The 27,632-nt window shown below is 50.2% G+C and overlaps 1 protein-coding gene across 1 annotated transcript in view; it reads right to left on the bottom strand.

The window, feature by feature from the left end:
- The window catches only part of LOC116678381 (phosphatidylinositol 4,5-bisphosphate 3-kinase catalytic subunit alpha isoform-like), a 29,252-nt gene extending 2,034 nt beyond the window's left edge, over positions 1 to 27,218 (bottom strand). Inside the window, 27 exon segments of the mRNA XM_032508303.1 lie at positions 1,688 to 1,836; positions 2,319 to 2,470; positions 4,349 to 4,466; positions 4,550 to 4,720; positions 6,092 to 6,170; positions 6,289 to 6,410; positions 6,737 to 6,843; positions 7,154 to 7,225; positions 7,364 to 7,463; positions 9,068 to 9,171; positions 9,422 to 9,586; positions 9,693 to 9,774; positions 10,077 to 10,201; positions 11,230 to 11,334; positions 11,424 to 11,576; positions 12,175 to 12,280; positions 13,011 to 13,096; positions 13,607 to 13,748; positions 16,330 to 16,439; positions 17,305 to 17,358; positions 17,457 to 17,585; positions 17,803 to 17,870; positions 18,533 to 18,627; positions 18,629 to 18,740; positions 19,236 to 19,398; positions 19,495 to 19,598; positions 27,134 to 27,218. Of these exon segments, the coding sequence (XP_032364194.1) occupies positions 1,688 to 1,836; positions 2,319 to 2,470; positions 4,349 to 4,466; positions 4,550 to 4,720; positions 6,092 to 6,170; positions 6,289 to 6,410; positions 6,737 to 6,843; positions 7,154 to 7,225; positions 7,364 to 7,463; positions 9,068 to 9,171; positions 9,422 to 9,586; positions 9,693 to 9,774; positions 10,077 to 10,201; positions 11,230 to 11,334; positions 11,424 to 11,576; positions 12,175 to 12,280; positions 13,011 to 13,096; positions 13,607 to 13,748; positions 16,330 to 16,439; positions 17,305 to 17,358; positions 17,457 to 17,585; positions 17,803 to 17,870; positions 18,533 to 18,627; positions 18,629 to 18,740; positions 19,236 to 19,398; positions 19,495 to 19,598; positions 27,134 to 27,218 (3,058 nt within the window).
- Between the last annotated feature and the right edge of the window lie 414 nt (positions 27,219 to 27,632).

The following is a 27,632-nucleotide window of genomic DNA, read 5'->3' as shown; positions in this document are numbered from 1 at the left end:
AGGGTTCCCATTAAGTCATGAATGAGATACTAGGGTTAGGGTTCCACTAGGGTTGGGGTTCCCATTAAGTCATGAATGAGACACTAGGGTTAGGGTTCCCATTAAGTCATGAATGAGATACCAGGGTTAGGGTTCCCATTAAGTCAAGAATGAGATACTAGGGTTAGGGTTCCACTAGGGTTGGGGTTCCCATTAAGTCATGAATGAGACACTAGGGTTAGGGTTCCCATTAAGTCATGAATGAGATACTAGGGTTAGGGTTCCACTAGGGTTAGGGTTCCCATTAAGTCATGAATGAGATACTAGGGTTAGGGTTCCACTAGGGTTGGGGTTCCCATTAAGTCATGAATGAGATACTAGGGTTAGGGTTCCCATTAAGTCATGAATGAGATACCAGGGTTAGGGTTCCCATTAAGTCAAGAATGAGATACTAGGGTTAGGGTTCCACTAGGGTTAGGGTTCCCATTAAGTCATGAATGAGATACTAGGGTTAGGGTTCCCATTAAGTCATGAATGAGATACCAGGGTTAGGGTTCCCATTAAGTCATGAATGAGATACTAGGGTTAGGGTTCCACTAGGGTTGGGGTTCCCATTAAGTCATGAATGAGACACTAGGGTTAGGGTTCCCATTAAGTCATGAATGAGATACCAGGGTTAGGGTTCCCATTAAGTCAAGAATGAGATACTAGGGTTAGGGTTCCACTAGGGTTGGGGTTCCCATTAAGTCATGAATGAGACACTAGGGTTAGGGTTCCCATTAAGTCATGAATGAGATACTAGGGTTAGGGTTCCACTAGGGTTAGGGTTCCCATTAAGTCATGAATGAGACACTAGGGTTAGGGTTCCCATTAAGTCATGAATGAGATACTAGGGTTAGGGTTCCCATTAAGTCATGAATGAGATACTAGGGTTAGGGTTCCCTTTAAGTCATGAATGAGATACTAGGGTTAGGGTTCCCATTAAGTCATGAATGAGATACTAGGGTTAGGGTTCCACTAGGGTTGGGGTTCCCATTAAGTCATGAATGAGATACTAGGGTTAGGGTTCCCTTTAAGTCATGAATGAGATACTAGGGTTAGGGTTCCCATTAAGTCATGAATGAGATACTAGGGTTAGGGTTCCACTAGGGTTGGGGTTCCCATTAAGTCATGAATGAGATACTAGGGTTAGGGTTCCCATTAAGTCATGAATGAGACACCAGGGTTAGGGTTCCCATTAAGTCATGAATGAGACACCAGGGTTAGGGTTCCCATTAAGTCATGAATGAGACACCAGGGTTAGGGTTCCCATTAAGTCATGAATGAGATACTATTAATCCTCGTACATTACTGGTAGTTCATGAAGTACTACATGAAGAAAGTAATGCTTTCTCATGCATGAATTCATGTTAATTCATGTACCGATATTATAAAGTGTTAATGGTTCTTATGCAACGCAAACGTTGTTCACTACTCCAGGAAATAGGACAGACCATAGATACAACGTGTAAGGACCGCTCCGCTTAGAGCCCCAAGGCTAATGCTATGCTAGCAACATTCAAAGACCATGGTATAGAGATGAGTCAGACTTTTAGCATTTCTCTGTCCACCTGTCTGCACCTGTCTGTCTTACCCAGAGCTAGGGTTTCCCTCCTCTTTCTCTACCTGTCTCTCTATCTGTCTGTCTCTCTGCACCTGTCTGTCTTACCCAGAGCCAGGGTCTTTCTCAGGTAGGCGATGTCGTCGAAGCTCTGCAGTTCAGGCATCCCACAGCCGAGCAGCAGCGAGAACAAGTTGATGAAGAGGCTGGCGTGCTGCCGGATGGCCAGGTAGGCTTTATAACACATCTCCTGGAACCTGAGACACAGACAGGCAGACAGACAGGTAGGCTTTATAACACATCTCCTGGAACCTGAGACACAGACAGGCAGACAGACAGGTAGGCTTTATAACACATCTCCTGGAACCTGAGACACAGACAGGCAGACAGACAGGTAGGCTTTATAACACATCTCCTGGAACCTGAGACACAGACAGGAAGGTAGTAGTAGGACAGTGAACCAGGCATGCAGACAGTGAGACAGGTCAGACCTCTTGAATTCTTTGGTCTTGCTCAACTCCTGTTCATGAATATAGGTGGACAGAGTGTGAGACAGGCACAGAGAGAGTGAGACAGGCAGAAATAGAGTGAAAAAGGCAGATAGAGTGTGAGCCAGGCAGACAGAGAGTGAGACAGGCAGACAGAGACGGAGACAGGTCTTGGTCTTGGTAGACTCCTTTTTATAAATATAGGCAGACAGAGAGTGAGACAGGCACATAGAGAGTGAGACAGGTCTGACCTTTCGAACTCCTTGGTCTTGGTCGACTCCTGGATTCCTTTACTGATGACGATGAGGAAGTCCTGAGTCAGGACAAAGGGAACTCGTTCCCTCTTGTACCCAAACTTCTTCTTCTTGTGATCCAGGAAGTGACCAAAGTCGATGTGGAATAGCTGGAGGAACAAGAACAGGAAGAGGACTGGAACGGGTTCGGGTGAGAGGTTGGACTGTAGGTGCTGGACCGCACCAGATCAACGTGTTAATGTCAACATGAGCGTACGTCCCAGAGTAAACGCTTTAAGATCCCTTTTTGGCTTAGAAACTCCAGACAAGGCCCAAACAAAAGAAGATCTGAGTACAGAATATGTTGAGCGAACTCAGAGACCTGAGATCTGACTCTAGCTCAGAGACCTGAGACCTGACTCAGACTCTAGCTCAGAGACCTGAGACCTGACTCGGACTCTAGCTCAGAGACCTGAGACTTGACTCGGACTCTAGCTCAGAGACCTGAGATCTGACTCGGACTCTAGCTCAGAGACCTGAGATCTGACTCGGACTCTAGCTAGATCCGTAATGTGGATGAAATTATTAACATCAACAACCACGAGTGTCTGTAAAATATAAGTACTTCAGTAACCCTATTGACTGCTGTTTTAGTGTTGATGCCAGTGCAGTTTGAAAGATGTTTTGGATTGTTCAAATATCATGAAATATGTTCAACAGTTAGGACCGAACAGTCAGTGGGTTGGGACCGAACAGTCGGTGGGTTGGGACCGAACAGTCGGTGGGTTGGGACCAAACAGTCGGTGGGTTGGGACCAATGAGTCGGTGGGTTGGGACCAATGAGTCGGTGGGTTGGGACCGATCAGTCGGAGGGTTGGGACCGATCAGTTGGAGGGTTGGGACCAATCAGTCGGAGGGTTGGGACCGATCAGTCGGAGGGTTGGGACCGATCAGTCGGAGGGTTGGGACCAATCAGTCGGACGGATGGGACCGATCAGTTGGTGGGTTGGGACCAATCAGTCGGTGGGTTGGGACCGATCAGACGGAGGGTTGGGACCGATCAGTTGGAGGGTCGGGCCCCTTACCCTGAACATTTGGGGGGTCGGGACCCTTACCCTGAACAGTTGAGAGGTCGGGAACCTAACCTTGAAGAGTTGGAGGGTTAGGACCCTCACCCTGAACAGTTGAAGGGTCAGGACCCTGACCCTGAACACTTGGGGGGTCGGGACCCTAACCCGTGAACCCACCTGTCCGTTCTCCTTCACCATGATGTTGGAGTTGTGCCGGTGGGTCGGGACCAAACAGTCGGAGGGTTGGGACCGATCAGTCGGAGGGTTGGGACCCTATCCCTGAACAGTCAAAGGGTTGGGACCCGATCAATCGGAGGGTTGGGACCAATCAGTCGGAGGGTTGGGACCGATCAGTCAGTGGGTTGGGGCCGATCAGTTGGACGGTTGGGAACGATCAGTTGGTGGGTTGGGACCGATCAGTTGGACGGTTGGGAACAATCAGTCAGTGGGTTGGGACCGATCAGTCAGTGGGTTGGGACCGATCAGTTGGACGGTTGGGAACGATCAGTCGGTGGGTTGGGACCGATCAGTCAGTGGGTTGGGACCGATCAGTCGGAGGGTTGGGACCGATCAGTTGGACGGTTGGGAACGATCAGTCGGTGGGTTGGGACCGATCAGTCGGTGGGTTGGGACCCTATCCTTGAACAGTCAAAGGGTTGGGACCCGATCAGTCGGAGGGTTGGGACCGATCAGTCGGAGGGTTGGGACCGATCAGTCGGAGGGTTGGGAACGATCAGTCGGTGGGTTGGGACCGATCAGTCGGAGGGTTGGGAACGATCAGTCGGTGGGTTGGGACCGATCAGTCGGAGGGTTAGGACCAATCAGTTGGAGGGCCGGGCCCCTTACCCTGAACATTTGGGGGGTCGGGACCCTTACCCTGATGAGTTGAGAGGTCGGGAACCTAACCCTGAAGAGTTGGAGGGTTAGGACCCTGACCCTGAACAGTTGGGGGGTCGGGACCCCAACCCTTGTACCCACCTGTCCGTTCTCCTTCACCATGATGTTGGAGTTGTGTCGGTCTCCGATTCCCAGGATGAATGTCGCTACACAGTAACCTGCACACGACCTGGTGAACAGGTCGATGGCCCGGTCGTACCTGAGAGACAGACAGGCAGTGAGTGAGACAGACAGGTGGTGAGACAGGCAGTGAGACAGACAGGCAGACAGACAGATACATACGCCTCTCCCCTGTTCTTGTCTTTGATCCAGTGGTGCAGGGTGTTGGAGTTGAACTGCAGCGCCCCCTTCAGGCCTCCTTTACACTGGATCTGCATAATGGTGAAACTGTTCTTCACCACCTCGATCAGCCCCACACAGTCACCGATGGACAGGCAGCCGTACGGCAGCATGCTGACACACACACACACACACACACACACACACACACACACACATACACACACACACACGTTAGCTGAGACTGTCCTCCCGTGAAAATCACCCAAGTGGTTTGTCCCAGCATCACAATGAGTGTGGTGAGTCATAGTGTTGGGCATGCTGAGTCAGTGTTGGGCATGCTGAGTCATAGTGTGGGGCGTGGTGAGTCATTGTTGGGTATGGTGAGTCGTCAGTGTTGGGCGTGCTGAGTCAGTGTTGGGCGTGCTGAGTCATAGTGTGGGGCGTGCAGAGTCATAGTGTGGGGCGTGCAGAGTCATAGTGTGGGGCGTGCTGAGTCATAGTGTTGGGTGTGGTGAATCATAGTGTTGGGCGTGCTGAGTCATAGTGTTGGGCGTGCCGAGTCATAGTGTTGGGCGTGCTGAGTCATAGTGTTGGGCTTGCTGAGTCAGGGCGTGTTGGGCGTGATGAGTCATAGTGTTGGGCGTGCTGAGTCATAGTGTTGGGCTTGCTGAGTCGGGGCATGATGAGTCATAGTGTTGGGCGTGCTGAGTCATAGTGTTGGGTGTGCCGAGTCATGGCGTGTTGGCCATGTTGGGCATGCTGAGTCATAGTGTTGGGCGTGCTGAGTCATAGTGTTGGGCGTGTTGAGTCATAGTGTTGGAAGTGCTGAGTAATAGTGTTGGGCCCGCTGAGTTATAGTGTTGGGCGTGCTGAGTCATAGTGTGGGGCATGCTGAGTCATAGTGTGGGGCGTGCTGAGTCATAGTGTTGGGCGTGTTGAGTCATAGTGTTGGAAGTGCTGAGTAATAGTGTTGGGCCCTGCTGAGTCATAGTGTTGGGCGTGCTGAGTCATAGTGTGGGGCATGCTGAGTCATAGTGTGGGGCATGCTGAGTCATAGTGTTGGGCGTGTTGAGTCATAGTGTTGGAAGTGCTGAGTCATGGTGTTGGGCGTGCTGAGTCATAGTGTGGGGCATGGTGAGTCATAGTGTTGGGCGTGCTGAGTCATAGTATGGGGCATGCTGAGTCATAGTGTGGGGCATGCTGAGTCATAGTGTGGGGCATGCTGAGTCATAGTGTTGGGCGTGCTGAGTCATGGTGTTGGGCGTGCTGAGTCATAGTGTGGGGCATGCTGAGTCATAGTGTTGGGCGTGCTGAGTCATGGTGTTGGGCGTGCTGAGTCATGGTGTTGGGCGTGCTGAGTCATAGTGTGGGGCATGGTGAGTCATGTGTTGGGCGTGCTGAGTCATGGTGTTGGGCGTGCTGAGTCATGGTGTTGGGCGTGTTGAGTTATGGTGTGGGGCATGATGAGTCATGGTGTTGGGCGTGCTGAGTCATGTATTGGGCGTGCTGAGTCATGGTGTTGGGCGTGTTGAGTGTTCTCACCGCAGGTCCAGGCCCTGGTTCTGCCAGATGTTCTCCATGATCCTAATGATCTGCAGAGTCAACATGTCCTGCCGAAGGTCTGCAACACACACAAACACACACACACACACACACACACACACACACACACACACACATTACCCAAGATGCCCCAGCAGCGTTAGCAGCGTTAGCATGGTTAGCATTGAGCCAGGTACCGTCTCCGTTCTTGAAGATGATCTCGTTGTTGGTGAAGAGCAGCTCGGCCATGATGTCAGGGTTGTCCCAGTTCAACCACAGCGGCCGCTTCGCCGACGACATGATGCGGCATTCCTCGAGCCTGAACACACCACACTTTACTTCAGTAACTTAGAGTACTCTACTCTATATATAACTTGGAGTACTCTACTCTATATATAACTTATATAGAACTATATATAACTTAGAGTATTCTAATCTATATACACGTTAGTGGACCTTAATCTACTCTAGTTGACTTTCCTTTACCGTTTACTTACAATACTTCACTCATAGTCACAGAGACACTCAGTGAGACCGTCGGTCAGACAGTCAGCGAGACAGACAGTCAGTCAGCAAGACAGACAGTCAGTCAGCAAGACAGTCAGTCAGCGAGACAGACAGTCAGCAAGACAGGTGAAATGTTACCTGAGGTTTCCCAGCTGGTGAACCGGGTTCAGAGGAGAGACGAACCCCTGAAGAGCCTCCATGTAATCTGGACGAGACATGTGCTCAACCAGGAACTTCATCTGAGTCTGACAACCAATCACAGCACAGCAGCATATCAGCACCAACCAATCACAGCACAGCAGCATATCAACACCAACCAATCACAGCACAGCAGCATATCAGCCAATCACAGCAACATATCAGCACCAACAAATCACAGCAACATATCAGCATCAAGCAATCACAGCACAGCAACATATCAGCATCAAGCAATCACAGCACAGCAACATATTAGCATCAAGCAATCACAGCACAGCAACATATCAGCCTCAACCAATCACAGCAACATATCTGGATCAACTAATGACAGGGCATCTTTAGACAAGAGTCTCCGACCTTCTGTGTTTCATCCTTCTTCTCTTGTTTCAGGGTGTCGGTCAGATTTACTAGTTTGTCCATGGCCTCCACCTGCAGACACACACACACACACACACACACACACACACACACAAAGAGACAGATAAGTTCAGAGACGTTTAATTGACTCCAGACAGAGAAGGCTCCTCAGCGACCAATCAGAGTGCGGCTACAGTGGCGTGTACTCACCTGTCTGTTGAGGTGTTTGAGGTACATCCCACAGGCTCGGCAGAAGGCCTCCAGCAGCAGCCCGAAGCGCCGCGACACCGTCTTGTTGTGCATCTCTGACCTGCGGACACACACCTGTTAGTCTCACATCACACAGGTACGTCTCTGGTAACCACACACAGCCAGCAACATCACACAGGGGTGTCTCAGGTAACCACACACAGCCAGCGAGATCACACAGGTAACCACACACAGGTACGTCTCAGGTAACCACACACAGCCAGCGACATCACACAGGTAACCACACACAGGTACGTCTCAGGTAACCACACACAGGTACGTCTCAGGTAACCACACAGCCAGTGACATCACACAGGTAACCACACACAGGTACGTCTCAGGTAACCACACACAGCCAGCGACATCACACAGGTAACCACACACAGGTACGTCTCAAGTTTTTCCTCGCCACTGTCGCACTGTTGCTTGCTCTGGAGGAAACTACTAGAACTGTTGGGTCCTTGTAAATTCTGGAGTGTGGTCTATCTGTAAAGTGTCTTGAGATAACTCTTGTTATGAATTGATACTATAAATAAAATTGAATTGAAATTGAATTGAATTGAGGTAACCACACACAGGTACGTTTCAGGTAACCACACACAGGTACATTTCAGGTAACCACACACAGGTACATTTCAGGTAACCACAAACAGCCAGCGACATCACACAGGTACGTCTCAGGTAACCACTAACAGCCAGCGACATCACATAGGTAACCACACACAGGTACGTCTCAGGTAACCACTAACAGGTACGTCTCAGGTAACCACTAACAGGTACGTCTCAGGTAACCACACACAGGTACGTCTCAGGTAACCACTAACAGGTACGTCTCAGGTAACCACACACAGGTACGTCTCAGGTAACCACTAACAGGTACGTCTCAGGTAACCACTAACAGCCAGCGACATCACACAGGTACGTCTCAGGTAACCGCACACAGGTACGTTTCAGGTAACCACACACAGGTACGTTTCAGGTAACCACAAACAGCCAGCGACATCACACAGGTACGTCTCAGGTAACCACTAACAGCCAGCGACATCACACAGGTAACCACACACAGGTACGTCTCAGGTAACCACACACAGGTACGTCTCAGGTAACCACACACAGCCAGTGACATCACACAGGTAACCACACACAGGTACGTCTCAGGTAACCACACACAGGTACGTCTCAGGTAACCACACACAGCCAGCATCATCACACAGGTACGTCTCAGGTAACCACACACAGCCAGCAACATCACACAGGTACGTCTCAGGTAACCACACACAGCCAGCGACATTACACAGGTAACCACACACAGGTACGTCTCAGGTAACCACACACAGCCAGCGACATCACACAGGTACGTCTCAGGTAACCACACACAGCCAGCGACATCACACAGGTACGTCTCAGGTAACCACACACAGCCAGCGACATCACACAGGTACGTCTCAGGTAACCACACACAGCCAGCGACATTACACAGGTAACCACACACAGGTACGTCTCAGGTAACCACACACAGCCAGAGACATCACACAGGTACGTCTCAGGTAACCACACACAGCCAGCGACATCACACAGGTAAGTCTCAGGTAACCACACACAGCCGGTGACATCACACAGGTAAGTCTCAGGTAACCCTGTTCATTCACACGTCAGGATTCTCACTTGAGATGCCAGAAGAAGAAGTGTCCTATCCTCTGATTGGTTAGAGCCTTTTTGATCAGGAAGCGAGCCAGAGGATTGTCCAGGTACATCTCGTACTTCAACACCTGCAAACACGCAATCCACAGTCTCAGTTAGGATGGCACATGGGAAACCTGCTCAGGTGTGCGGATGGTGGGAGATACCATGTGTCTGGGTCATAGGGGCTGCTCAGGTGTGCTGATGGGCATCCCCCCAGGACAAAGGGATACCCTAACCTTAACCCAGGACGAGGGATGGGGGGGACACCCTCACCCTAACCCGAGGAACCCTAACCCAGGATGGGGGGGACACCCTAACCCGGGGGGGTGGACGCACCTGGACCAGCTGCAGCAGGTACTGGGACAGCTTGTCGTCTGTCAGGCCCTGGACCAGGCAGCGCAGAGCGAACTCTCGGACCATCGGGTCAGGGAAGTTACAGTCCAGCAGCTCCAGAGCCGACTCAGGCTCCATCAGAGGCCACTCCTTCAGCAGGCAGTACATCTGGGGGGGGGGGGGGGAGACAGGTTAGACGGACAGACAGGCAGGCAGACAGACAGGCAGACAGACAGGCAGACAGACAGGCAGACAGACAGACTGTCTTTTGTACCTGAGACACTTCGTCTCTGGAGTTCCATTTGACGGAGAGAAGCAACTTCGGAAGAGACTCTGGGATGTTTACACAGTAATGTCTGTAGAGAGAGAGATAGACAGGTTAGAGAGACAGACAGATTAGACAAACAGACACACAGAGAGATAGACAGACAGACAGACAGACAGACAGACAGATAGACAAGGAGGTTAGACAAAAAGACCTAGAGAGACAGACACACAGACAAAAAGAGAGACAGACGGTAGCATTTCAGACGATGCTGTAGCCTATCAGAGCCCCGCCCCTCACCTGTGCCTCCACAGGAAGTCCCGCCCCTCACCTGTGCCTCCACAGGAAGTCCCGCCCCTCACCTGTGCCTCCACAGGAAGTCCCGCCCCTCACCTGTGCCTCCACAGGAAGTCCTTCTCCTGCTCCGAGAGCTCGTAGAGAGGATCTCTGGAGCAGAGAGAACGCAGCTGCTCAGCATCTCCTGCTGGAACACTGCTGTCACACGCCAGACGACTGCTCTGAGAGACAGACAGGGAGAGACAGACACAGAGAGACAGGGAGAGACAGGGAGAGACAGAAAGGCAGGGAGAGAGACAGGTAGAGAGAGACAGACAGGGAGAGGGAGACAGGGAGAGACAGGGAGAGACAGACAGGTAGTGAGACAGACAGGGAGAGGGAGAGACAGGGAGCAACAGGGAGAGACAGAAAGGCAGGGAGAGAGACAGGTAGAGAGAGACAGACAGGGAGAGGGAGACAGACATGAAGAGACAGACAGGTAGGGAGACAGACAGGGAGAGACAGACACGGAGAGACAGGGAGAGACAGACAGGTAGGGAGACAGACAGGGAGAGACAGACACGGAGAGACAGGGAGAGACAGACAGGTAGGGAGACAGACAGGGAGAGACAGACACGGAGAGACAGGGAGAGACAGACAGGTAGGGAGACAGACAGGGAGAGACAGACAGGTAGGGAGACAGACAGGGAGAGACAGGGAGAGACAGACAAGTAGGGAGACAGACACGGAGAGACAGACACGGAGAGACAGGGAGAGACAGACAGGTAGGGAGACAGACAGGGTGAGACAGACAGGTAGGGAGACAGACAGGGAGAGGGAGAGACAGGGAGCAACAGGGACAGACAGAAAGGCAGGGAGAGAGACAGGTAGAGAGAGACAGACAGGGAGAGGGAGACAGGGAGAGAGGTAGACAGGTATATAAATACTGCATTACCAGCCACTGGCAGTACTTGTATGTGTATTAGGTGTATTAGTACTGCTTGTATGTGTATTGTGTGTACTAGTACTGCTTGTATGGGTATTTTGTGTACTAGTACTGCGTTACCAGCCCCTGGCACTACTTGTAAGTGTACTACTACTGCTTGCATGTGTAGTTTGTGTACTAGTACTGCGTTACCAGCCGCTGGCTGTACTTGTATGTGTATTAGGTATATTAGTACTGCTTGTATGTGTATTGTGTGTACTAGTACTGCGTTACCAGCCGCTGGCAGTACTTGTATGTGTACTGTGTGTACTAGTACTGCGTTACCAGCCCCCTCATGGTCCAGGTGGCGTGCTCCTCTATCTGCTGCTCGTCAGGGAACGCGACGGTCTGGTTGAACCAGGAGAACTCCAGCTCCACGCAGGGCGTCTCCTACACACACAGGCAGCCAATCAGAGCCCTTGCTGGACAGACAGGCACGCAGGCAGAGAGACAGACAGGTAGGCAGAGAAGGGCTGTACCTTGTTGGGATTCGAACCGGCGACTCCAATCGGATTCAAGAGATCCTCGAGGCCGTGAGGGACCGGCCAAAGACTCAGAGCCACTTTCCCTGAGACCAGGATGTCGGTGTAGTCAAAGAGGTTCACGTTCCCCCAGGCCAGAGGACAGTGCTCCTGCAGACAGACAGGTAGACAGACAGGTAGAGAAACAGACAAGTAGATGTAGTCAAAGAGGTTAACGTACCCCCAGGCCAGAGGACAGTGCTCCTGCAGGCAGAAAGGCAGACAGACAGGTAGAGAGACAGACAGGTAGATGTAGTCAAAGAAGTTAAAGACCCCCCAGGCCAGAGGACAGTGCTCCTGCAGGCAGAAAGGCAGACAGACAGGTAGAGAGACAGACAGGTAGATGTAGTCAAAGAGGTTAGCGTACCCCCAGGCCAGAGGACAATGCTCCTGCAGACAGACAGGTAGACAGACTGATAGAGAGACAGACAAGCAAATGTAGTCAAAGAGGTTGAGTCCCCCCAGGCCAGAGGACAATGCTCCTGCAGACAGACAGGCAGACAGACAGGTAGAGAGACAGACAGGTAGATGTAGTCAAAGAGGTTAACGTCCCCCCAGGTCAGAGGACAATGCTCCTGCAGACAGACAGGCAGAAAGGCAGACAGACAGGTAGAGAGACAAACAGGTAGATGTAGTCAAAGAGGTTAAGGACCCCCCAGGCCAGAGGACAATGCTCCTGCAGACAGCCCGGTAAAACATCCTGTCTCACCTCCTTGGCTCCCTTCCTTCCCTTCACAGAGCAGATAGACAGGCAGAGTCTGGCCGAGCGAGGGAGGTCGGCCAGGTAGATGTCATAGGCCAGCCACTCGTTCCACCTGCAGACAGACAGGTCAGTCAGACAGACAGGTAAAACAGAGAGACAGACAGGTCAGTCAGATAGACAGGAAAAACTGTCAGACAGACAGGAAAAACAGAGAGACAGACAGGTAAAACTGTCAGACAGACAGGAAAAACAGAGAGACAGACAGGTAAAACTGTAAGACAGACAGGTCAGTCAGACAGACAGGTCAGTCAGACAGACAGGTAAAACAGAGAGACAGACAGGAAAAACTGTCAGACAGACAGGTCAGTCAGACAGACAGGTAAAACAGAGAGACAGACAGGTCAGTCAGACAGACAGGAAAAACTGTCAGACAGACAGGAAAAACAGAGAGACAGACAGGTAAAACTGTCAGTCAGACAGACAGGAAAAACAGAGAGACAGACAGGTAAAACTGTAAGACAGACAGGTCAGTCAGACAGACAGGTAAAACTATCAGACAGACAGTAATGTTGTGCACATTAGGAGATAAAGCAACCTCAGCAGCAAAGCAGCTGGTGTGTTACAGTGTGTAGTATTCAGCGTGTAGTACTCAGCGTGTAGTACTCAGCGTGTATACTCAGTGTGTAGTACTCAGTCTGTAGTACTCAGTGTGTAGTACTCAGCGTGTAGTACTCAGCGTGTATACTCAGTGTGTAGTACTCAGTGTGTAGTACTCAGCGTGTAGTACTCAGCGTGTATACTCAGTGTGTAGTACTCAGTCTGTAGTACTCAGTGTGTAGTACCTGGGGTTGGAGCAGGGGACTCTCTGTGTGTTGACGTTGTCACAGAGCGGCTCTCCACCGTGATAGATACCAGTCCTCACATAGATCTACACACACACACCACACACACACACACACACACACACACAGACAGACACTAACGTCAGAGCAGAGAAATCACATTTAATATTTAAACCTTGAGACCAAAGTTTATCTTCCAGAAGTCAGAAAACAACGAGAAGGAGAAGACCAGGAAGAGAACATGGTGAGACATGTTGATGACATGGCTAGGGGAACATGTTGAGAACATGGTGGGAACATGTTGATGACATGGCTAGGGGAACATGTTGAGGACATGTTGAGGACATGGCAAGGGGAACATGTTGAGGACATGGCGAGGGGAACATGTTGAGGACAACTTGAGGAAATCTTGATGACATGTTGAGGATATCTTGACGATATGTTGAGGACATGGTAAGGACATGGTGAGGACATGTTGAGGACATGGCGAGGGGAACATGTTGAGGCCATCTTGAGGAAATCTTGATGACATGTTGAGGACATCTTGACGATATGTTGAGGACATGGTAAGGACATGGTGAGGACATGTTGAGGACCTTGTCGATGTCCCGGATGTTGACGTTGACGTACGTGGCGCAGAGCAGCCGTAGCCTCAGCAGCGTGTTGAAGGCCCAGAGACACCGAGCTGGAGACCCGTCACCCCCCCCCGGGCAGGGGGACGGCTGGGGGGTCCTACGACTGGAGTACACACAGAATACACACTGAGTACACTCTCATAGTACACACATAATACACATAAAACACACATAGTACACACTAACTACACACACAATACACATAATGCACACTGAGTACAAACATAAAACACACATAAAACACACTGAGTATGCACATAAAACACATAATACACATAAGAGACGTCCAAACCGCAACAGACACAGCAAATGTGGCGCGTACCACTGCTAATAAACAAGCTAGCCGAGACGACATGTCCAGTCGTCCACGTCCCCGTGGAGAGACAAGCCGAATGAAGAACGAGCTCTTTATGTGTCTCGTTGTCTTCCACAGAGAAACACGCCGAGGTGCCAGTTCACCTCCTGGGCACTGCCGAGGTGCTCTTGAGCAAGGCACCGAACACCCAACTGCTTGGGGCGCTTTTCCATGACATGTCTCCTATGTCTCTACTCTACTGGACTGACTGGACTGGTCGGACCACTACTCTACTGGACTGGTTGGACCTCTACTCTACTGGACTGGCTGGACCTCTACTGGACTGGTTGGACCTCTACTCTACTGGACTGGTTGGACCTCTACTCTACCGGACTGACTGGACTGGTTGGACCTCTACTCTACTGGACTGGCTGGACCTCTACTCTACTGGACTGGTTGGACCTCTACTCTACTGGACTGGCTGGACCTCTACTCTACTGGACTGGCTGGACCTCTATTCTACTGGACTGGCTGGACCTCTACTCTACTGGACTGGCTGGACTGGTTGGACCTCTACTCTACTGGACTGGTTGGACCTCTACTCTACTGGACTGGCTGGACCTCTACTCTACTGGACTGGCTGGACTGGTTGGACCTCTACTCTACTGGACCTCTACTCTACTGGACTGGTTGGACCTCTACTCTACTGGACTGGCTGGACTGGTTGGACCTATACTCTCCTGGACTGGTTGGACCTCTACTCTACTGGACTGGTTGGACCTTTACTCTCCTGGACTGGCTGGACTGGTTGGACCTCTACTCTACGGGACTGGTTGGACCTCTACTCTACTGGACTGGCTGGACCTCTACTCTACTGGACTGGTTGGACCTCTCCTCTACTGGACTGCCTGGACTGGTTGGACCTCTACTCTACTGGACTGGCTGGACCTATACTCTACTGGACTGGCTGGACCTCTACTCTACTGGACTGGCTGGACTGGTTGAACCTCTACTCTACTGGACTGGTTGGACTGGTTGGACCTCTACTCTACTGGACTGGTTGGACCTCTCCTCTACTGGACTGGCTGGACTGGTTGGACCTCTACTCTACTGGACTGGCTGGACCTCTACTCTACTGGACTGGTTGGACCTCTCCTCTACTGGACTGCCTGGACTGGTTGGACCTCTACTCTACTGGACTGGCTGGACCTATACTCTACTGGACTGGCTGGACCTCTACTCTACTGGACTGGCTGGACTGGTTGGACCTCTACTCTACTGGACTGGTTGGACTGGTTGGACCTCTACTGTACTGGACTGGTTGGACCTCTCCTCTACTGGACTGGCTGGACTGGTTGGACCTCTACTCTACTGGACTGGCTGGACCTCTACTCTCCTGGACTGGCTGGACTGGGTTCTGAGGCCTTGACGGACCGGTGAGACGTTTCCAGGAGTTGGTCACTGTGTGCACAGATGGGGCTGCTGTCTACGTCGGCATCTGCGACTCCAGCAACATGGTGCGGTTGGAGACTCCCTTGTGCACGTTCTGTGCACCACACACACATGGGGGGGGGGGGGGGGGGTTAGCTGAAGAGTCTGAAAGCAGATATGACTTCTTCAAGTCATGTGATCATTTCTTAGGATCTGATCCTTCAACATGGCCTCAGGAAATGCAAGACCTCCTCAGTCTGCAACATTTTCAAGAAATATGAGGCCACCTTGCAACTGGACAAAGACTCTACTGAGACAGGATGGATGCAGGAAAACACCCGGACCCTGTTCTGGGTGTGACTCGGTCCAGACAGACACCTTGCAACTGGACAAAGACTCTACTGAGACAGGATGGATGCAGGAAAACACCCGGACCCTGTTCTGGGTGTGACTCGGTCCAGACAGACACCTTGCAACTGGACAAAGACTCTACTGAGACAGGATGGATGCAGGAAAACACCCGGACCCTGTTCTGGGTGTGACTCGGTCCAGACAGACACCTTGCAACTGGACAAAGACTCTACTGAGACAGGATGGATGCAGGAAAACACCCGGACCCTGTTCTGGGTGTGACTCGGTCCAGACAGACACCTTGCAACTGGACAAAGACTCTACTGAGACAGGATGGATGCAGGAAAACACCCGGACCCTGTTCTGGGTATGACTCGGACGACACGGAAGAGGACAGTGGGGGACGACACTGACGAGGACAGTGGGGGACGACACTGACGAGGACAGTGGGGAAGACATTGACAAGGACAGTGGGGACGTGTGTATCCAGGTGTATTGTGTGTGTACACACACAATACACACTGACTACACACATAAAACACCTGGATGTGGGCAGGTGTAGCGTCCACCACTGATTGGCTGTTACCTGTGTGGTTGCCATGGTTACCTGTATGACGGCGTGACGAAGCCAGAGGCAGGAAGCTGAGAGTAGAGACTGTCTTTGGAGACGAGCATCAGATGAGGAAGACGTCCTACGATGATACAGGACCGGATGTACTGCAGAAAGACAGGCAGAGGCAGTGAGACAGGTGGAGACAGACAGAATCAGTGAGACAGGTAGAGGCAGGGAGACAGTCAGAGACAGGTGGAGGCAGTGAGACAGGTAGAGACAGTGGACAGGCAGAGAGTATGAGACAAACCGAGACAGTGAGACAGGCAGAGGCAGTGAGACAGGCAGAGAGTGTGAGACAGACAGAGGCAGTGAGACAGGCAGAGGCAGTGAGACAGGCAGAGAGTGTGAGACAGGCAGAGGCAGTGAGACAGGCAGAGAGTGTGAGACAGACAGAGGCAGTGAGACAGGCAGAGGCAGTGAGACAGGCAGAGAGTGTGAGACAGACAGAGGCAGTGAGACAGGCAGAGGCAGTGAGACAGGCAGAGGCAGTGAGACAGGCAGAGAGTGTGAGACAGACAGAGGCAGTGAGACAGGCAGAGGCAGTGAGACAGGCAGAGAGTGTGAGACAGACAGAGGCAGTGAGACAGGCAGAGGCAGTGAGACAGGCAGAGAGTGTGAGACAGACAGAGGCAGTGAGACAGGCAGAGGCAGTGAGACAGGCAGAGAGTGTGAGACAGGCAGAGGCAGTGAGACAGGCAGAGAGTGTGAGACAGACAGAGGCAGTGAGACAGGCAGAGGCAGTGAGACAGGCAGAGAGTGTGAGACAGACAGAGGCAGTGAGACAGGCAGAGGCAGTGAGACAGGCAGAGAGTGTGAGACAGGCAGAGGCAGTGAGACAGGCAGAGAGTGTGAGACAGACAGAGGCAGTGAGACAGGCAGAGGCAGTGAGACAGGCAGAGAGTGTGAGACAGACAGAGGCAGTGAGACAGGCTGTAGGTCTGTGTTCTCAGAGAGAACTTCTCCAGTTACCTTGTACTGACTGAGAGGAAACTTCTCCAACAGGTACTCATCACAGCCACACACCTGAGAGACAGACAGGTAGAGAGACAGGTCAGTCAGACAAAGAGGTAGGTAGTCAGTCAGTCAGACAGTCAGACAGACAGGCAGACAGACAGGTGTACCTTCAGGATGTACTGCCCCTGGTACTCCTGGACACAGAGGCGAAGTTGTTGAGGTGAAAGATGCATCGATCGGCTTTTCTTCCTGATGGATTCTGCAATCAGCTGCTCAGGTAAACTGTCGTGATTCACCTGAACGCATCACACAGAACACAACGTCAAGCTGAAAGCACCTGAATGCATCACACAGAACACGTCAAGCTGAATGCACCTGAACGCATCACACAGAAGGGTCCATGTGAAAGACTGTCTGTCTCCTTGTCTCCCTGTCTAAAGGGTCCATGTGAAAGACTGTCTCCCTGTCCCTGTCTCCCTGTCTCCCTGTCCGTCTGCTTGAAGGTGTCTTTACCTTGAGTGTGTACTTCTGTTTGGAGTTGGAAGGAGAAACGATCACCCAGATGGTCACGATCAACCTCCCTGCAGAGAGACAGGTACAGAGAGACAGGTACAGAGAGAGAGACAGGTACAGAGACACAGGTACAGAGAGAGAGACAGGTACAGAGAGACAGGTACAGAGAGAGAGACAGGTAAAGAGAGACAGGTACAGAGAGAGAGACAGGTACAGAGAGACAAGTACAGCGAGAGAGACAGGTACAGAGAGAGAGGTACAGAGAGAGAGACAGGTACAGAGAGACAGGTACAGAGAGAGAGACAGGTACAGAGAGAGAGAGAGGTACAGAGAGACAGGTACAGAGAGAGAGACAGGTACAGAGAGAGAGAGAGGTGCAGAGAGAGAGACAGGTACAGAGAGACAGGTACAGAGAGAGAGACAGGTACAGAGAGACAGGTACAGAGAGAGAGACAGGTACAGAGAGAGAGAGAGGTGCAGAGAGAGAAACAGGTTAAAGGAGAGGGTTAAAGGAAACCTGTTTCCAGAGGGGGGTTTAGGGTTAGAGGGGTTAGGGCTAGGGGGGACCTGTAAATGGGGGGTACCTTTGTCCAGCTAGCTGTAGATGTGCTGTGGCAGTTGGGGGCTGGACTTCAGGTTGGGGGGGTAAGGGTTAGGGGGGTTAGGGTTAAAGGAGACCTGTTTCCAGAGGAGGGGTTAGAGTTAGGGGGGACCTGTAAATGGGGGGTACCTTTGTCCAACTTGCTGTAGATGTGCTGTGGCAGTTGGGGGCTGGACTCTAGGTTGGGGGGGTAAACGTAGAGCGCCTGGCTGTGGGCCCCCCCCCTCCCTCTCCTCCATGGCCTCTCTGCACACACTCAGTATGGAGCGGCGGAAGTCCTGAACCTCCGGGTCCTTCATCATCTCGAACTCACAGACCGGCATCCCGATGGCAAAGCCTGCAAACAGGGACGCCGTTAGCATGGAACTCTGGGAGATGGAGTTTAGGGAGAGATGAGGTAATAATCAATGGTGAGGTCATAGGATAGGTATGGGCCACATACGGCCGATAGGGTTTTAATCCCACCCCCTAACTTATCTCAAACTAAATTATTAGATTTAATTATTATTAAATCACATTCGTTTTTAACTTCCCTGCAATTGCCGTGGAAATTGTTTCTCCAACGTTCCCCAGAGACACATGAATGCATCATTGCCCTCGACGTCACCTTCACACATCGCACGCACGTTACAGGTGGACCCAAAAGTAGAGGACAGTGTTGAGGGAGTGGACACTGATGTCCAACCAACGGCTGTCTGTCCAATGTACCCGGAAACACCTAGCATGCTAACTATGCTAGCAAGCCGTCACCGATTGGTTGATGGCTAATTTACCGGGGGGTGGGTGTCACCTATCTCCCGGTCTATTGGCTGGGGGGGGGGGGGGGTGTTACCTATCTCCCGATTCAGGATCTTCTCCTCCCGGTTGCCCAGCGGCTCGATGACCTTCAGGATCGGGTGAAACAGTCGGAGGTCGCACAGCCGCCTCGTCTCGTCATAGAACTCCTCCCTCTCCGCCTCCTGGGTCACGCCCACAAAGATGTAGGACGATTCCTCCTGGCCAATCAGAGGTCAGAGACGGTTACTATGACGTCTACCTGTGATACTAAGAGGCAGTCAGCAGGGTTAGTGTGTGGGGGGGGGGCACTATACCTGCAGCAGGTGGTAGAGCGGGTACTTCCTGGCCTCAGTGAAGAGCTGCTGCTTGATGCTGAGGAGAGGAGTTTCTCTCAAACACTCCAGACTGACCATCATCCCTGAAACACACAACACATCAACCAGACTGACACGGGTTAACCCTAACCCAGTCTGACACGGGTTAACCCTAACCCAGACTGACATGGGTTAACCCTAACCCAGACTGACACGGGTTAACCCTAACCCAGACTGACACGGGTTAACCCTAACCCAGTCTGACACGGGTTAACCCTAACCCAGTCTGACACGGGTTAACCCTAACCCAGTCTGACACGGGTTAACCCTAACCCAGACTGACACGGGTTAACCCTAACCCAGACTGACACGGGTTAACCCTAACCCAGACTGACACGGGTTAACCCTAACCCAGACTGACACGGGTTAACCCTAACCCAGTCTGACACGGGTTAACCCTAACCCAGTCTGACACGGGTTAACCCTAACCCAGACTGACATGGGTTAACCCTAACCCAGACTGACACGGGTTAACCCTAACCCAGTCTGACACGGGTTAACCCTAACCCAGACTGACACGGGTTAACCCTATCCCAGACTCACATTGGTTAACCCTCTGAGCCCAAGACACTCGCCCACGAGCCCACCTCTGATTCATAATTTAATAACTTTTGAACCGTACAAGCGATTTACTCACTTTTGGTTTTGTTTGAATCCTGACGTTTTCGGCTTTACGGAGGTCTTTCCCCCGTCTTTCTAGCCTCTACAGGGGGTTTTCTATCCAGCCTGGAACTTCAGCCTCTTTGGGCTTTAAATCCATACTGTTATATCCAAGATTGATCCACTTTATGTCCATAATTCATCGCGTTTTGGCTCATTTTCTGCAGCTGGATCGCTCCTCCGTCTCTCTCTCTCTGTCTGTCCCGTCTATTGTTTCAGGAAGTACATGCCCATATATGGGAGATAAAGGCACCCCTCTTGTATGGAAGGCCAGAGGGGACAAAAAGGCCTATAGACTCTATGGAAGGCCAAATGGTGCACTATTTAGACACATATTTGCACTATTTCCCTAACCCAGACTGACACGGGTTAACCCTAACCCAGACTGACACGGGTTAACCCTAACCCAGACTGACACGGGTTAACCCTAACCCAGACTGACACGGGTTAACCCTAACCCAGACTGACAGGGGTTAACCCTAACCCAGACTGACATGGGTTAACCTTAACCAGGGTTCTAAATTAACACCCGCCAACCCGCCAAATGCGGGTTAAAATTAATTTTGGCGGGTGTTCATAAAAACTTACTAGCCAGTTTGGCCGGTGATGCGAGGGCATTACATGCATGATACACAAGGCTCTGTTCACGGCTCGGCTCTCCCCTGGCAGTGCTTCCTACATTTCCCAAGAACACTGTGCTGTAATGCTGCGTGATGACGTTTCATACGCCCATTGGCTGCGTGCAGTTTGCAATCAAACCAGCGCGAGAAACCATGGAAACGAACGGAGCCAGAGCAGGGAGCACAGATTGAAAGAGGAGGGAGTTAGCTAGCTAGTAAAGTAAAGTCAAAAGTCAAGATTAGCTAAACTAAATGCGGCGGTGGTTGGGACAGACTTCTGCGGGCGAGAAGAGGAACGACGCAAGGGATGATGATATCGACAGAGAAACAAAGAAAAGAAAATGTAATGCCAAATGGGTGACGGGTCGTGAATGGCTTGTGTTTGATCATGAAAATGTTGTCATGTTTTGTCAGGATTGCCGCACGTACGCAAAAGAAAAAAACAAAATGAACAATTTTGTGGTAGGAACTAAAAATTTTAAAGCCGAGGCAGTAAAGGACCATGAGAGTGCCCGAAGTCATCAGGAGAGCCTGAGGATTAAAACGGCCAAGACAGGTCGTATTGAAGAGAGCCTTGCTGGGAGAAGTCTCACTTTAATGAAGACGTCTGAGTTGGAGAAGATGCAGCTACTTTTTCGAAATGCCCACGCCATCGGAAAAAAGGGCCGGCCTTTTACCGACTTCGCATGGATGTGTGAGTAAGTGAATTAACGTTACTATTTACATGTTTCAGAAACAGTGTATTTAATATGATTCAGGGTGCTTCCATAGACACAGATGAAACTTCATGTTTGATGGTTTTAAAAAGAAGAAAAAAAGTAGGCGCTAACCGTGGCTTCATTTACACAAAAAATGTATTTCAGTGTGGACAGGAAGAAAGGCTTGAAGATAGGAGAGACATACACAAACGACTATCAGGCAAAAGAGTTCATACACTACATAGCAGAGGATGAGAGAAGAAAGATGAGGGCAAGATTATCAGATGGCAAGTTCATCTCGGTCATGTCAGATGGATCCCTCGACAGTGCAGTGATGGAAGAAGAAATGGTCAACGTCAGGAGTGCCAGTGAGGGGAAGGCCAAAGTTGATTTTGTCGGGGTAAAGGCTGTCTCAAAGCCAGATGCTACAAATATAGCTGAAGCAGTGTGCAGTATAATGGAAAGTGGAGTCAGCACTGATTGGAAGAACAAGCTAGTGGCAATCACCACAGATGGAGCATCTGTAATGACAGGAGTAAACAATGGTGTTGTTGCAAAACTGCGTGCGGACAGACCAAGTGTGCTGGGGATCCACTGCATGGCCCATAAGCTACAGCTTGCCTTCTCAGATGGAATAAGGAAAAATGTGATGGCCAGGAAAGTTGAGGACCTCTTGAGTGGACTCTACACCTTATATCATAAGAGTGGAGTGAACAGGGCCAGCCTAAAGCAACACTTCAGGGAGCTCCACATGAAGGCTTTGATGCCAACCAGAGTAGGTGGAACCCGGTGGCTACCACATCTCTTCAAAGCACTTGACCATTTTCTCAGGGATATGCTGGCATTGTACGCCACTTGGAGAAGGTATGTTAATTCATAGCCTACTAAAACCAGCAGTGTAGATTTAGGACTATTTAATGTTTGCTTTATTTCTGTTACTCAGTTGTAAATGCTGTCTGATATAATGCAGTTGTTTTGCTTGTAGTCCCAGGAGGCCACGAACGTCAATGCTGTTCTGAGGGCAAAAACCAAGGGGTTCCTCAACATAGGCAAGGATGGTGGAGTGCTCAGGTTTGCTGCCTTCTCCATGACACCATCTATCAACTGAGCAACCTCTCCAAGTCCCTGCAGAGGTCAGGGTCAACCATGGCTGAAGCTCAGAGCTGCCTCTCCTCCACTCAGGCTGGCATAGAAAAGTACAAGTCAAGGTATGTATCATATATCCTACAATTTATGATTAGATTTTAGGTTGTGTTGGTGTGTTTTCACCTCAGTATAAATAAAAAGACACCCATCCATCTATCTCTGCACAACTGTAGACCTGGGCCTAAGCTGAGAGCAGTGCTGGACACAGACCCCTATGAGGGAGTCCTCCTGAGGCCTACTGATGCCGACCGGCATGACAAGGCAAAGACTGAGCTGATGGGTTCTCTGTGCCGGGCCATCACCGCTAGATTCAGTGACGTGAACAGTGGTGTCCTGCAGGCCCTGCGGCGGACCAGGTTCCAGTACTGGCCAGAGGCAGACACAAGTTCAGGTTAGCAATTCAAAAGTAATGAACACATCTTTACACATTTTATGTTTTAAGACAACTGCTTAACTATATATTGTTTTCCCTTTTGGGATTTTGGTGATGAAGAGGTAAACAAACTCATCAGTCACTTGCGACCTCTCTTCCTGTCTGCTGGAGTGGACGTGGAGCTGGTCCCTGATCAATGGACAGTTCTCCAGACTGACCTGCACACAGCAGGATCCAGCCAAGGTACCTGGAGAATGTTTGAGAACATCTCATACTAATGAACCTAATCAGTAACATTTTTCAACAAGTGTTTGAAAAGTTCCCAAGCTCTAAAGAAATGTCTAATATTGTGAGACAGTTTTTATTTTGTTTATCAGGAATCAGAGTAAATGTCATTTGTTAAAGACACAATCCAAATTTGATGCCATATTTTAATAACTAAAGGGTCTGTCTCACACTGCTACAGGAAACCTTAAGCAGACCTGGCCTACTGTGGACAGAAGGCTGCCATCGATGTCCTGATGTCCTTGATCTTTTCGCTGCTCTCCTGACCCTCCCTGCAACTACAGCTGACTGTGGAAGAGGGTTCAGGGTCATGAAGCAGGTAAAGAGGGACTGGCGCTCCCGCCTACAAGGTGAAACCCTCTCTGACCTCCTTAAAACCCCCCTGGGCTCACCTGACATCAAAGACTTTGATCCAACAAAGCCATGAGATCTGGCATGCTGTCACGCAGACCTGACTTTGTGCTCAAACATGGACCAAAAGAAACAGAGGGTGGCTCAGATTCTGATGGCACCACCTCTGAAGAAGAGCTCTGAAGACATATGTTTCGATAGATAGATAGATAGATAGATAGATAGATAGATAGATAGATAGATAGATAGATAGATAGATAGATAGATAGATAGATAGATAGATAAACCCCAAACTTGTAATGAAATGTTTGCACTTTCTGTGTTTATTTTGTTGTATGTATTGTACTTTATGTAGTTTTAATGCCAACAATGTTAATAAAATTAACAAATGCATTCAGTGCCACTCATAATTTCTCTTATTTTCAACGGACGAAAATTGGCTAGTGAGAGTTCTGATTGGCTGGTAACTTTAGAAAGTCACCAGCCAAATTGGCCAAGTTAATTTAGAACCCTGACCTTAACCCAGACTGACCATGGGTTAACCCTAACCCAGACTAACATGGGTTAACCTTAACCCAGACTGACCATGGGTTAACCCTAACCCAGACTGACATGGGTTAACCCTAACCCAGACTAACATGGGTTAACCTTAACCCAGACTGACCATGGGTTAACCCTAACCCAGACTGACATGGGTTAACCCTAACCCAGACTGACACGGGTTAACCCTAACCCAGACTGACACAGGTTAACCCTAAACCAGACTGACGGGTTAACCTTGACCCAGACTGACCATGGGTTAACCCTAACCCAGACTGACATGGGTTAACCCTAAACCAGACTGACGGGTTAGCCCTGACCCAGACTGACCATGGGTTAACCCTAACCCAGACTGACATGGGTTAACCCTAACCCAGACTGACTTTGGGTTAACCCTAACCGAGACTAACATGGGTTACCTTAAACCCAGACTGACCATGGATTAACCCTAACCCAGACTGACATGGGTTAACCCTAACCCAGACTGACCAGGTTAACCCTAAACCAGACTGAGGGTTAACCTTGACCAGACTGCCAGGGTTAACCCTAACCCAGAACTGCCATGGGGTAACCCTAAACCAGACTGACGGGTTAACCCTGACCCAGACTGACATGGGTTACCCTAACCCAGAAGGACCATGGTTAACCCTAACCCAGACTGACATGGGTTAACCCTAAACCAGACTGACGGGTTAACCCTAACCAGACTGACATGGGTTAACCTAACCTAAGATAGATAGATAGATAGAGAGATAGATAGATAGATAGATAGATAGATAGATAGATAGATAGATAGATAAACCCCAAACCTGTAATGAAATGTTTGCACTTTCTGTGTTTATTTTGTTGTATGTATTGTACTTTATGTAGTTTTAATGCCAACAATGTTAATAAAATTAACAATGCATTCAGTGCCACCTAATTTCTCTTATTTTCAACGGACGAAATTGCGCTAGTGAGAGTTCTGATTGGCTGGTAACTTTAGAAAGTCACCAGCCAAAATGGGCCAAGGTAATTAGAACCCTGACCTTACCCAGACTGACCATGGGGTAACCCTAACCCAGACTACATGGGGTAACCTTAACCCAGACTGACCATGGGTTAACCCCATAAACCCAGATGACATGGGTTAACCCTAACCCAGACCACATGGGTTAACCTTAACCCAGATGACCATGGGTAACCCTAACCCAGACGACATGGTAACCTAACCCAGACTGACACGGGTTAACCCTAACCCAGACTGACCCAGGTTAACCCTAAACCAGAATGACGGGTAACCTTGACCCAGGATGACCAGGGGTTAACCCTACCCAGACTGACATGGGTTAACCCTAAACCAGACTGACGGGTTAGCCTGAACCAGGGACTGACCATGGGTTAACCTAAACCCAGACTGACATGGGTTAACCTAACCCAGACTGACTTTGGGTTAACCCTAACCGAGAAACATGGGTTAACCTTAACCCAGACTGACATGGATTAACCTAACCCAGACTGACATGGGTTAACCCTAACCCAGACGACACAGGTTAACCCTAAACCAGACGACGGGTTAACCTGACCCAGAGACCAGGGTTAACCCTAACCCAGACTGACATGGGTTAACACTAAACCAGAATGACGGGTTAACCTGACCAGACTGACTGACATGGGTTAACCCTAACCCAGATGACATGGGTTAAACCTAACCCAGACTGACATGGGTTACCCTAAACCAGACTGAAGGGGTAACCCTAACCAGAGACATGGGTTAACCCTAACCTAAGATAGATCGTAGATAGATAGTAGATAGATAGATAGATAGATAGATAGATTAAACCCCAAACTGTAATGAAAGTTTGCACTTTCTGTGTTTATTTTGTGTATGTATGTTACTGTAGTGTTTTAATGCAAACAATGTTAATAACATAACAAAGCATCAGGGCCACTCATAAGTCTCTTATTTTCAACGGACGAAAATTGGCTAGTGAGAGTTCTGATTGGCTGGTAACTTAGAAAGTCACCAGCCAAACATGGCAAGTTAATTTAGAACCGACCTTAACCCAGACTGACATGGGTTAACCTAACCCAGAACAAACAGGGTTAACCTTAACCCAGACTGACATGGGTTAACCCTAACCAGACTGACATGGGTTAACCCTAACCAGAGCTAACATGGGTTAACCTTAACCCAGACTGACCATGGGTTAACCCTAACCCAGACTGACATGGGTTAACCCTAACCCAGACTGACACGGGTTAACCCTAACCCAGACTGACACAGGTTAACCCTAAACCAGACTGACGGGTTAACCTTGACCCAGACTGACCATGGGTTAACCCTAACCCAGACTGACATGGGTTAACCCTAACCCAGACTGACATGGGTTAACCCTAACCCAGACTGACATGGGTTAACCCTAAACCAGACTGACGGGTTAACCCTGACCCAGACTGACCATGGGTTAACCCTAACCCAGACTGACATGGGTTAACCCTAACCCAGACTGACTTTGGGTTAACCCTAACCGAGACTAACATGGGTTAACCTTAACCCAGACTGACCATGGATTAACCCTAACCCAGACTGACATGGGTTAACCCTAACCCAGACTGACACAGGTTAACCCTAAACCAGACTGACGGGTTAACCCTGACCCAGACTGACCATGGGTTAACCCTAACCCAGACTGACATGGGTTAACCCTAAACCAGACTGACGGGTTAACCCTGACCCAGACTGACGGGTTAACCCTGACCCAGACTGACACGGGTAAACCCTAACCCAGACTCACATGGGTTAACCCTAACCCAGACTGACACGGGTTAACCCTAACCCAGACTCACATGGGTTAACCCTAACCCAGACTCACATGGGTTAAACCTAACCCAGACTGACACGGGTTAAGTGTAATCTAACGCACCGTTGGGCAAGCAGCAGTCCACCAGGATGCGGGGGGGCATCAGGTGGAGCCCCCACAGCTCCCCAGACGACGGCCTGGGCGCCATGGCAACGCCCAATCACAACCCTCTTCACCTCAGCACTGGGCTACCTGCAATATACAGACAGACAGGTTAGAGAGACAGACAGGATAGAGAGACAGACAGACAGGTTAGAGAGACAGACGGACAGGCTAGAGAGACAGACAGGTTAAAGAGACAGACAGACAGGTTAGAGAGACAGACAGGTTAAAGAGACAGACAGGTTACAGAGACAGACAGGTTACAGAGACAGACAGACAGGTTAGAGAGACAGACAGGATAGAGAGACAGACAGGATAGAGAGACAGACAGACAGGATAGAGAGACAGACAGGTTAGAGAGACAGACAGGTTAAAGAGACAGACAGACAGGTTAGAGAGACAGACAGGTTAGACAGACAGACAGGATAGAGAGACAGACAGACAGGATAGAGAGACAGAC

This window comes from Etheostoma spectabile, unplaced genomic scaffold (assembly GCF_008692095.1).
Source record: "Etheostoma spectabile isolate EspeVRDwgs_2016 unplaced genomic scaffold, UIUC_Espe_1.0 scaffold00007190, whole genome shotgun sequence".
In the NCBI taxonomy this organism is placed as follows: domain Eukaryota; kingdom Metazoa; phylum Chordata; class Actinopteri; order Perciformes; family Percidae; genus Etheostoma; species Etheostoma spectabile.
This window is presented reverse-complemented; position numbering and strand designations above follow the sequence as displayed.